Source organism: Prunus persica, chromosome G1, assembly GCF_000346465.2.
Source record: "Prunus persica cultivar Lovell chromosome G1, Prunus_persica_NCBIv2, whole genome shotgun sequence".
In the NCBI taxonomy this organism is placed as follows: Eukaryota; Viridiplantae; Streptophyta; class Magnoliopsida; order Rosales; family Rosaceae; genus Prunus; species Prunus persica.
Genome location: NC_034009.1, coordinates 30,522,664 through 30,534,356, shown reverse-complemented (window position 1 = coordinate 30,534,356; position 11,693 = coordinate 30,522,664). Strand labels below are relative to the sequence as shown.

At 38.6% G+C, this 11,693-nt stretch overlaps 3 protein-coding genes across 4 annotated transcripts; 2 read left to right on the top strand and 1 right to left on the bottom strand.

Annotated features, from left to right (window-relative positions):
* Positions 1,072 to 2,150, top strand: LOC18793688 (auxin-responsive protein IAA32). The gene is made up of 4 exons (XM_007224433.2): positions 1,072 to 1,411; positions 1,494 to 1,742; positions 1,816 to 1,924; positions 2,011 to 2,150. Exons 1-4 carry the CDS (start codon positions 1,129 to 1,131, stop codon positions 2,090 to 2,092), a joined length of 723 nt encoding a protein of 240 aa, XP_007224495.2. The 5' UTR covers positions 1,072 to 1,128; the 3' UTR covers positions 2,093 to 2,150.
* LOC18789263 (receptor protein kinase-like protein ZAR1) lies at positions 2,359 to 5,964 on the bottom strand. 2 transcript variants are annotated; one of them, XM_020554514.1, is made up of 3 exons: positions 3,996 to 5,964; positions 3,127 to 3,818; positions 2,359 to 2,721 (listed from the first exon to the last, which is right to left on the bottom strand). In XM_020554514.1, exons 1-2 carry the CDS (start codon positions 5,473 to 5,475, stop codon positions 3,148 to 3,150), a joined length of 2,151 nt encoding a protein of 716 aa, XP_020410103.1. In that variant the 5' UTR covers positions 5,476 to 5,964; the 3' UTR covers positions 2,359 to 2,721; positions 3,127 to 3,147. The 2 variants fall into 2 exon arrangements, with proteins under 2 accessions (XP_020410103.1, XP_020410102.1); XM_020554513.1 differs by lacking the exon at positions 2,359 to 2,721 and having other exon boundaries at positions 2,809 to 3,818; positions 3,996 to 5,963.
* Positions 7,720 to 11,592, top strand: LOC18792874. The gene is made up of 12 exons (XM_007222724.2): positions 7,720 to 7,923; positions 8,057 to 8,155; positions 8,277 to 8,361; positions 8,636 to 8,705; positions 9,318 to 9,378; positions 9,457 to 9,510; positions 9,681 to 9,837; positions 9,944 to 10,040; positions 10,377 to 10,486; positions 10,633 to 10,739; positions 10,980 to 11,090; positions 11,195 to 11,592. Exons 1-12 carry the CDS (start codon positions 7,783 to 7,785, stop codon positions 11,309 to 11,311), a joined length of 1,209 nt encoding a protein of 402 aa, XP_007222786.1. The 5' UTR covers positions 7,720 to 7,782; the 3' UTR covers positions 11,312 to 11,592.

Here is an 11,693-nt window from a genome sequence, read left to right as displayed (position 1 = left end):
TGCTTTTGTGATGGCACTTTTTAATTACTGTTATTTCTTCTGGGCAAAACTGTTATTTCTTCTGGGCATATAGTCATAATATGAGAAAAGATGAATAATCATGGGATAGCCTGCAATATTGTCTTCTTTTTATATTAGTTTGATTTAGGTATCTATTTCACTTGTGGAATCATTTTGCTCTGTTCATTAACCTGAATGAAAATTAGACAACTTTATAGCTGCATGTCACATGACTTGATATAATCATGTCAATCGATAACATCAAAGCGTTCTAGCATTCTCTTGAAATGTATTTTGAAACGTATAGGATAGGAGTAATTTTGAAGAGAGCTAAGTCCTTAGAAGTAATTTTACAAAGGGATAAATTTGTTTTTAAAATTTTGAAGATAAAGCGGATGGAAAAATAGGACAGGTGGGTGAAAATAGCAACACTCTTTAAAATAGAATCATCTGAGTCCAGAAAGCCCATATTCCCATTTCGTTAAAAGGGTTTTATGCTCCGGTTTCAATCCAATGGCTCAGCTTCTACTTCAGTGGTTTCGTGTTCTCATGTCCTGTATTTTAAAGGGCATGCTGGAATGGGATGTAGGGTCCTGACCAGTCTCGTTGTTCCCTTCAAGAGTAGCAATCTGAAATTCAATAGAAACCAGCCAACAAAATGAACCAGAGGTTACGGAATTAAAAATGAGACTTTGTCGTTTAAGACTTGTATTTTGCTGAATTCAGAGAACAAATAATGTAAACTCAGTGAAATGGTTATGTGGTAATTTGGAGAGGTCCACGTGAAGCAAAATGTAGCAACAAGATACTTTTGATATACTATGGTGTTGAAATGAACACGTATATATGCATGAACTGATCAATCCACGTTATCCTGCACTTAATCGGTCTCCTGCGTCTGATTGCGGTTGGATTCCGACGTGAAATGTTTAACCCTTAATTTGTAAGAAGCTTGGGTTGCAGAATCTAACCAACTGCTGTCAGAAAATCACATTGACCATCCCTTGTTCTTGTGGAGTGTTTTGTTCCTAACTTCTTGTACTTTCATGTTTTGTAGCAGGCTAGCAGCAGCAGAAGAAGAAGATAAGTACACTGAATGATTGAGAATGGAAGCAGCTTCCATGTTAAATGCCTTTGGTCCACTTATTCTTGCTGGCCACATTAATTGTTGTCAGCAATGCTTTGCTGCTTGCTAGTATAAATAAGTATATCTGTACTAGCCAATGTTGTATGTGGTGGGAGGACATTCATATATTCTTAATCTTAATGGATCCCAATGCATCAAGGTTTCTCTTCAATCCCTCAACCCTGCAGTCAGTTTACTATGAAGCCAAAGAGAATGATGGCATAATTGATCTTGGTCTCAGCCTGAGAGCTCTGCAGCCTGAAACTTACCATCCATCTGAGCAGTGTAAATTACTTCTTTCCTTTGTTTTTTTATTTTTATGGTTCTGTTCTGCTTTGTGACGTGCTAATTGCATGTTTATGTGTAGTGGAAAGCTTGGAGGGATATGATGATTTGATAGATTGGCCACAGGCTAACCTGAATTTGAAGAATTCTAGCATTATACATCCAAGAAACAACCCAGAAGATTGTGATGAAGAGGCAGAGGGAGTTCAAAGCAAGGAGAGGTGGGCTTATGTGAAAGTGAACATGGATGGGATTATCATTGGCAGAAAAGTTTGTATACTTGATCATAGTAGTTACTCAAGTCTTGCATTTCAACTAGAAGACATGTTTGGTAGGTGTACAAATAATCTCAAAGGAGGGAGGATTTTACACTCAGGAACTAACAAGTGGTTCATTTGTTTCAGGTAGACAATCCGTATCCGGGTTAAGGTTATTCCAGACTGGTTCCGAATTTTCACTTTTCTACAAGGACAGAGATGACAACTGGAGAACTGTTGGTGATGTTCCATGGAGGTATGTTCTTTTAGATCTGGCATTTATGGCAAAGCATGGTATTGAACCAAGTTATTCATTGAAGCTTTTCGTTTAAAATGTGACAGGGAATTTGTAGAATGTGTGAAGCGGCTAAGGATTGCAAGAAAGAACGAAGCTCTTCTTTCCTCTTCTTTGAAATTTAACTAATTTATCCTTTCCCATTTTGCATTTTCATTCATATGTGTTTAGAGAGCATCTCTGACTTGGAGGCAGTTTAACTTTGGAAACAGTTCAATTACATTTTGAAAGTGCGTTCATCTATTTAATCTGAGAGATTAATTTAATGTCAGTTAATTAATAATTAGATTAAGGTCCTAAATCCTAAAACAGGACCAGCAGTGGCATGTTTTGTATGCACAGAAAACACTCTGCATTGCATTGCATCCATAAAGATGCCATATCTGCAAATGCCACGATGCTTTAAATAGTAAGAAAGGCATCAAGCTGAAACAATGTTGAATAACACTGTTCTTCTTCTTGTCTATCACTCATGGGCAGACACGTGGATACAAAACATTCTCGTGCACGTGAATCTGTGAAAATCACTACTCAAAGCTTGGTAAATAAATAGCATGCAGAGTTGGACATAATAGACCAAATACATTCCGACAAAAAGAAGCTCTGTTGAAGTCAATAAAATAGGCAGATTAATTACCAATTAAACTCAAGAGGACAGCTAGAATCTTCTTGCAGATTTGACGAAATGGTTTGGTGGAGTCCACTATCCCTACATTCGCGCTACATGCTTGGTAGCTAGAAACTCAACTATCCTAATCCTACAATTTGATAGACATAGACAGTTAAAATAAGATTAAGAACAAAGATGATGCTTAAGAGATAAGATAATGGTGTGAGGATGTGTATAGACCAACAAAGAAATCATCAACTTCATTAACCTACAAGAACAACACAAGATACAAAAGGTCTGCAATAAGAGCATGAAGACATCCTTCACAAAATATATACTAATCAAGGGCCAACAGATGCACAATCCAGTTAATAATGCTCTTGCAGCAGACCTACCTCCACCTACCTCTATCAAATGACAGTAGAAAAACAAGAGAATCTTACTGTCATAAAACCTACGCCAAATAGACAGATACACCAATCATAATCGGGTCATCTATTCACTAAGATTGAACTAACCCAAACATCAAACTTCACAAGTGGATTGAACTCACCACTATCAGGAGGATAGCATCTCAAACAGAAGATGTAGCCAATCTGTCCAAAGCATCAGAAATGTGCCTCATTATTGGTCTCCTTTCGGGGCTGCTATGAACGCAAGCCATTGCAATCTTCAAAACTGCAATAATCTCTTCTTCTTTATCCACGTCTTGCATCAAATTTGGATCTAAAACATCTAAAAGAGGCTTCTTCTCGTCAATACAGAGCTGAATCCAATGAACTAGGTCCATTTCTGAGGAACCCACCTGGACTATTGGCAATCTGCCAGTAATCATTTCAAGTAAGATAACCCCATAAGAATAGACATCCCACTTCTGTGATGGTTTCACCACTTTCAGAGCTTCTGGAGCCTGATAACAAGATCCCAAGTTACTGGACGGACTAATTACAGTAGCTTCAGTTGGTGCACTCTTTTGTTGCCTTTCTTGTGATTTTTCTGTGGCCATTCGATTGGATTGAAGCGACGGGGACCCTCCGGCTATATTTGCAAGGCGTCCAAGTCCAAAATCAGAAATGTGGGGCTCCATATCCTGTCCAAGTAGTATGTTATTCGGCTTCAAATCTCCGTGGACGTATTTTTTAGGGCTAAACTCGTGCAGATAGACCAAGCCTTTTGCAATTCCTTTCATGATTTTCAACCGAATAGACCAAGATAGTGGTGTAAATGATATCATTCCCGGCTTCCCTGATGACACACCAAAACAATGAAACCAACAAAATCACCACAAATACAATCGTATTCCCAAATCTGAGATAAACACAACTACCATTAACAAGGAAAAAAAAAAACCCGAGCTAAATATAAATATAATTAAGAAGAGTACAAATAGCAAAATTGGGCAAGAAGAGATGGTGAGCTTACCATGAATGGCAGTGGCAAGACTGCCATTAGGTATATAGTCGTATATGAGCAGCTTTTCATCAACAGACCAGTAATAAGCCCTCAGAGTAACGACATTAGGATGCCTTAGCTTTCCAATTGCTTCTACTTCCGTCTGAAATTCCTTGAATCTCTGGGAGCCCCCTTCACCCAATCGTCTCACTGCTAGGGTAAGTCCTTCTTCAAGCACAACTTTGTAAACAATTCCAATTCCACTTTTTCCAAGAACAAATGCAGATGCTTTTAGAAGCTCATCCAGATCAAACGCCACTTGTGCATCCAATGCCACTAGATCATACTGCTCCATATTTTCTGATAAAGTTTCCGATTCATCTTTCCTGAAGCACAAGCACTCCTTCCTTCCCTTACCACCCTTGTCAATTCCATACCCATTTTCATCCTTGACCTTACTAAAAGCCCAAATCCTGGAATAACAATATGAGAAAAGCAGCCCAACAAGGCAAATACCAATTATATCACTCACTATTATTGCAATCACAGCTCTCTTACTTAACCCTCTTGATTTCCCACTCTTTCCAGCATTATCATCAGAATCCTGAGGGGGCATGTTATCTGGCAGAAATGGAATTGAGGATGGCGGACTTGCACCTGGAGTTCCTGAAGAACATGGGTTCTTCAATGGGGGGCCACAAAGACGAGGATTCCCAATGAAGGCAGTTGGTCCTCTGTTCATTAGAGCTCCATTTTGGGGTATTGGACCACTTAAATTGTTATAAGTGAGATCAATGTAAACCTTCTCAGGAAGGTTTCCAAGGCTAGCTGGGATTGCACCGGAGAATAGATTATGAGACAAATCAACAGTGCCTTGCAAGCTAGACAAATTTCCCATATCACTAGGAATTGAACCACTGAATTTATTGAAAGAAAGATCAAGTTTTTCCAGAGAAACAAAACCAGTTCCAAACCCATCTGGTAGAAACCCAGTGAAATTATTCTGACTAAGATCGATGGTCTTCAGTCTCTTGCATTGTACAATTGAGGAGGGCACTGACCCATTGAATAAATTTTGTGATAAATCTAAGGATTGAAGGTACTTGAGCTTACCAATAACATTTGGTACAGACCCAGATAAGGAATTCCCATAAAGGACCAAACTTTGGAGCCCCAGGGCTTCAAAGAGCTCAAGGGGCAAGCTTCCATATAACTTATTGTTTCTTAAATTTACATGGCGGAGCTCAGAGAGAGACCCCATGGCAGAAGGAAGAAACCCAAAAAGTTTCTTCTTCGGAATGCTAAGAGACACAACTCTTTGTTCCTTGCATGTAATCCCATTCCATGTACAGGGGTTTTCATCAGAAGAGTTCCAGTTACTCAGAGACCCTTCTGGGTCTTCCGTCATGGACTGCTTGAACGACAAAAGCGCAAAGCCTTCATCATTCAAAGAACCCACCAGGACATGAGAGTTGCAGAGCAGCAGAAGCACCAAAACCAAATAAAACATTTCCAGCAGAAAATTTTGACCGTTGGAACAAATCTAAATAACAAAGTTTGGAGTTCAAAGGGATTACCTTTCAGTACCAGAAGCCCAAGTGAAGGTTGTGGAGAAAGCTGAGAGAGACAATGGAGGTGAAGAGGGAAGGGAAGTGTGAAAGCTTTGAGAGTGATGGAGGAGAAAGCGTAGTATAGAACGCTAAAGGCTCAGCAAGCAAGACCTTGGGAAGATAGAAAATTAGAGAAAATGGCTTAAAGAGAAGGACGGTGTGGGAATCCATATGGTAATGATACTGTCAAATCTCTGCAATACAATTTATCGCGAGATTTTCGTTCATGGGCGCATTTCCATTTGTTGGTAAATAAATAAGAAATATCAACTAGGAAAGAAAAAAAAAAAAAAAAAAAAAGAAGAGAAAAACTTCGGATTTGTAATTTGTACAGCATGAAAAAAAGTTATCGTCAACAGAACAGAACAGAACACACATGTGACCACAACATATTTGCATGAATGAAATAAAAAAGAGAGAGAGGCAGTGCAGGCAGGCAGGCAGCCAGTGCATTAGACAGTCATGATTGTTCCACACAAGTTTATAAGCCGTTAAGGGAACATAAGATGATTATGGCCACTAACTGCTCTGCTCCGACGAAGACCGTATTATATTATTCGTTGGAAAGGCCGATTAATCCAAATTTCTATAATTAGTATAATAAACTGATAGCTTCCCAATATTTAATTTAAACACTAAACACAATGGACAAAGGTTTTGCTGACACTGCATTGAAATAGAAAAGAAGAGCAGAATTGACAGTTGTAAATGTCGAGATATGGAGTGAGTAAAGATGGCGAGAAATTGACACGTGAATTACAGAGTCTAGAGAGTAGCCGTTTGTCAGTGGTGAACCCCACTCTATGAACTTTATAACACTGTATTGGGAGGGCCCTGAAGTGTAAACTAAAGCTTAAAGATTAGGACATGGCATCCTTCACTTTAACTGGTCTCCGCTCTGGTTCAAAGGTTCATACTGTACAAGGACCAAGTTGTTCCTTTTTTTATTTTATGTGCCTTTTTAATCAGTTTAAAACTAATTTGAAAAGCAATGTAGCTTACGTTACGTTGGCTGCATTTGAGTTGGTAAGTTGTGTTCTGGAGACGACACAAACAACGTTGTGTAACATGAATTGATTTACTCTACACACAGCACAGACACAGTAAACGATGGATGGATTTTAAAGTTAATCAGCCAGAAGTGATCGCTGATGGTCTTCCTTCCTCAATGCTCATATGCTAATTAATAATATATAACATATGGACAATTTGTGTAGGGCTGGCTGGTGGGTGTTGTCTTGTCACCATCACAGATTCACAAGGATGAATAATCTGATTCCTTGCTTGCAGTGCAACTCAACAGTATCCTATTTCTACCCACTACATTATTTATGCCGTTACTCTGTTAATTAGATTCATAATCAGGAAATAAGGACGCATAATTAGCCAACCATTATTGATTAAGTTGCAGAGTCTAGAATTTTTGGCTACATGCTGCTCACGCCTCAAAGGGTTGGCGAGGACAAGGCCCACTAGGCTCCTCCAGCTCTAGGCCACCACACCACCAAAGTTTTACAAAAAGACAGAGAGACAGAGAGAGAGGGAAGCTTTACAGCACAAAGTTGCTTTCATTAAAGCTACCTTTTCTCTCAAATTTTCAGCAGCGAAAAAGCAATCAGCTTTCTTCTCTGCTTATAGTGAGTGATTTTCTTTCTAGCTTCTAGTTCGTTACTTGACTAATTTTTGCAAGCTTCCAAGCAATGCATTTGGTTACACTTTGAACCAAACCAAAGCAGTGTTCTTTTAGTTTTATTTCTTATTAGTATAATTAATTAGCTGAATTATAGGCGGCGAAGATCCTCGTCAAAGTTACGACAATCCATTTTATTGATTGCTTACACGAAAATATCTCCGTCTATCTCGGAAGAAATCTCCCATGTCATATCAATTTCTTCAACGATAGACCCTACGAAGTCGTGCACTGACAACTGACAACTGACAACGGACAACAATGAAGAATAACGATTTAAACGACTTGGCTGAATGGGCCTTTGTTGGGCTTCAGCTTTATTATCGGAATGGAATGGGCCTAGAGCCCATTATGACTGTTTTGGCCTTGGGCAATTTGAAGAGCTGAATGGTCGCGTAAAAGTTAAAAAACTCGTTAAATAAATAAGAAGCCGACGACATCGGTTAACGGGGTCTCTCTCTCTCTTCCAGCGCGGACTAGCAGACAGAAGAAAAGACTGAACAAAAGAAGGAAGGAAATGGATGATGCTGAAGGAAGAAGAGAGGAGAAGAAAACGAGGGAAGGAATGATAATCAGTACGGGACTGAAAACAGTAGTGGAAGCCATTCACGCAAGCCCCACGCAGTCCGTCCTCTATCTCTCTGGTGGAGCCTCTCAGGTCTCTCTCTCTCTCTCTCTCTCTCTCTCTCTCTCTCTCTCTCCTCATAAATACACACATATTAAGATTAATTAATTAATTATGATTAAGAATTCATGAAGATTAATTAATTAAAACTAGTAATATAAATCAGGCTGTTGCGTGGCTGCTGTCCGTTCCTGGAGCCTCAAGCACAGTCCTCGAAGCCGTGGTGCCCTACTCCAGAATGTCTATGATCCAGTTACTCGGGAAGGTTCGTCCTCTCCTTTTGTTTAATTATTCTGTTTCTCGCTCCAATTTTTGTATAATTTAACAGAAAAGTTCTGTTTTTTTTTCTTTTAAAAATTAAAAATTTGGTTGCTTTGTTGGTGCAGATTCCGAACCAGTTTTGTAGCTCACACACTGCTGAAGAAATGGCTTTGTTGGCCTACAATCGCGCTCTCAAGCTCTCCTCACCAGGTTATGCATTAGATACTCTTATACTTGCATACTGAATTGGGGTTCAGAAGAATTTATTAGGACCTAACACTGTGATATGAATTTTGTATGCTTAATTGTGTAGCTACCTTTGCATCATTTGGGGAACTTCTACTTTCTGTACACCCTAGTGCCAAACACAGTCTTACTAGGTGTCATCTGTAGCCACACGCACTGACGAACACACACTTTATGTTTATAGGTATATGTGAATGCAACTTGTGAACTGATATGGCATTTTTATTATACGCAATAGGTTCTCCGGTTGTTGGTGTGGGTTTTACTGGTACTTTGGCTACCTCACGTCCAAAACTCGGGGACCACAGGTATAATTTCAATATATATACACAGTTTTCTTCTATGTAGCTGGAAAGTTCAGGGACAGTGCAAACATTGATATGTAGTTGTTGTTATGGTCTTAGGCCCTTAGCCAATCGTTTTAAATTTCTTTATCTTTACCAGTGTACCTGATTGTCAAAGTGACAGAAATTCATTAGTTATTGTTTCATAAAGCAACTCAGCATTGGTTTTTACTACGTAAGTTTCTAGGATTATTGTCAGGGTCCTTTTTTCAATGGTCCCTTCTTTTGGTATTCTTATGATGGCAGTGACTTCACAACTTAGTCTTAAGCCGATTTGCTGAGGCAGACATGAATAAAGGCACCAAGTAATCAGGGTAGAAACAAAACTGGGAACGTTTATTACTTGCTTGACATAATCAAAGGATCCTGCTAAGAAGCTGCATTTTGCAACATGACACCTGCAATTGGTTGGTGTCATTGTATCATTGTATCATTGTATTTTGTTTTTTTGTTTTACTCCAAGATATTCTACGCTCATAACACCTCCATAAGGGCTTGTTTTTGTTGATGTCGCTTTTACTTCATGCTTGGTCAACCTGGGCCTGTTTAGCTTCATGCTTTTTTCTTGATGTATAGGCTTCACTTGTCAACAAGGACATCTGACAGACTCTGGGTATCAACGGTGACCCTTTCTAAGGTGATTGTAATTTATTTTGGTCTTGACTAAGATTTTAAAGTTTTTCATATTCTTATAACATGCTTCTTATCATTCTAGGGTTTACGAAATCGAGAGGAAGAAGATATGGTTGCAAGTCATCTTCTACTCAAGGTCTGAGAAGATTTCTACTAATTGCTCTGGAGACCTTATATATGAGAAGTGAATATTTACCAGCATAATGCCATCCCTTTATTAGTTTCATATTTTTGCTAAATGTGGTTTGCTTAAACTCATATTTTAGATTTGTTTCTTATGCAGCCTTTCTATCAATTTGGTTACAGGCAATTGCAAATGCATGTAAAGTTCCTGGAACATTTGTTTCAGAGCTCACTGACTCCGAAGTACCTGATGAATGTGAAAAGCAGTTCAGTGAAGATGAAGAGTTGGAGCAACTTATAAATGGGAAAATATGCTTTAAGGTTTATCCGTTTTCGAGTGGTATGCTTTAACCTTTACTAGCACAATTGTGCACTATACTCATACGTGTGTCAGTGTGGTCCTGTGCTTGAGCATTATGCTTTATTTTTCATCAACTGTTTTGCAGAGCCACACATGTCAACTGCAGAAAGGAAGATAATACTGCCTGGTTCTTTTAATCCATTACATGAAGGTCACATGAAGCTCTTGGAGGTTGCTACTAGGTACAACAGCTTGCTTTAACTGCAACTCTTGATTCCATTTCTTTTTCTAAAATTTCCATCAATGTTTTGTTTTTCTGGGTTTCTTTGGGAACTGCAACTGAGTTGCAGCAGGGCCAGATGAAGGATTGTTGATCTCTCTCTCTCTCTCTTTCTCATCACACGCCGACATACAATTTATTTTGACATTGTCGATGATGACAAGACTCTTTCTGAGGAGATTTATCATTTCTTCTTTTATATTTGCTTTGTTTCTTCTGGATCTTATGCACATGCACAAACGTATGTATCATATCACTTGTGTATGGTGCTGCTCATCCATCACTCATTTCTATGCAGCTTATGTGGCAATAGCTACCCATGCTTTGAAATATCAGCAGTCAATGCTGACAAACCTCCACTTTCAACATCACAAATCAAAGATCGTGTCAAGCAGTTTGAGAACGTTGGTGAGGCTGATTATCTGTTTCAATTCTTTTTCCTGTTCAATTTCCTGCTTGTGTAGAGATAATGAGTCATGATACGGGATGAATGCGTGAAATTTTCTGGGGCAAAACAGTAATTATATCCAATCATCTTTCTTTTTTAATGACAGGAAAAACAGTAATTATATCCAATCAGCCATACTTTTATAAGAAAGCTGAACTTTTCCCAGGCAGTGCTTTTGTGATTGGTGCTGACACAGCAGCAAGGCTGATTAATGTATGTTATTTAACGAATTATAATTGTATCGTTTTCTTGTGACATGTGTATGTGGATATGCATGCTGATTTGATTCCATATGGAAGGATTTAATCACTACCTTAACAGAATCAAATCTGTCTAATAGGTGGTTTAATAGAATATTGAAATATTACTTCTTTCGATTTATGATTTTTGAGATATATAGTAATCTTTGAATTGTGAATGGAAGCAATGAAGTTAATTTTTCCTCCTTTCCAGCCCAAATACTATGACGGCGACTACAAGAAGATGCTGGAGATACTTATTGGATGCAAGAAAACAGGGTCCACTTTTCTCGTGGGTGGTCGTAATGTGGATGGTGTTTTCAAGGTATGTTCCCATATTAGAAGCTTGACAAACTTCCTTCTCATTTCCAACGACTCATTTTTATCCTTTATGGAAGTTGTTAATTCTTATTTATAAAACCCTGTCAGGTTCTTGAAGATTTTGATATTCCAGAGGAGTTCAGAGATATGTTCATCTCAATACCAGAAGAGAAGTTCCGCATGGATTTATCCTCCACTGAAATTAGGAAACGACTTGAGAAGTAAATGTTCCAGTAGCTTAGACTAAAGCATTGGCTTCTGCCTGCCCCCAACATATGATTCTGAAAGAAAAGCAAAAGCATGGCTGCTGACTTGCCTGAGTGAATAAAAGGCGATACAAGAACTAGAGTATCCATACATATGTTGTTTATCTGAAAACTATAAAACCAGCAAACGTGTGAGTTGGTGGAGTGTATATATATTTATTTATTTATTGGAATATGGAGGTGGTCTCTTTGATTAGAAACCATTCGTTGACTTGATAATATTAAGATGAAATTTGTAGATGGGAACAAACACATATGGGTGGTAAGAGGAAGAGGAAGAGGAAGAGACGTCTAATCTTGATGTGAATTGCCCAACCAAACAAACGCTCATGGCAGCATGT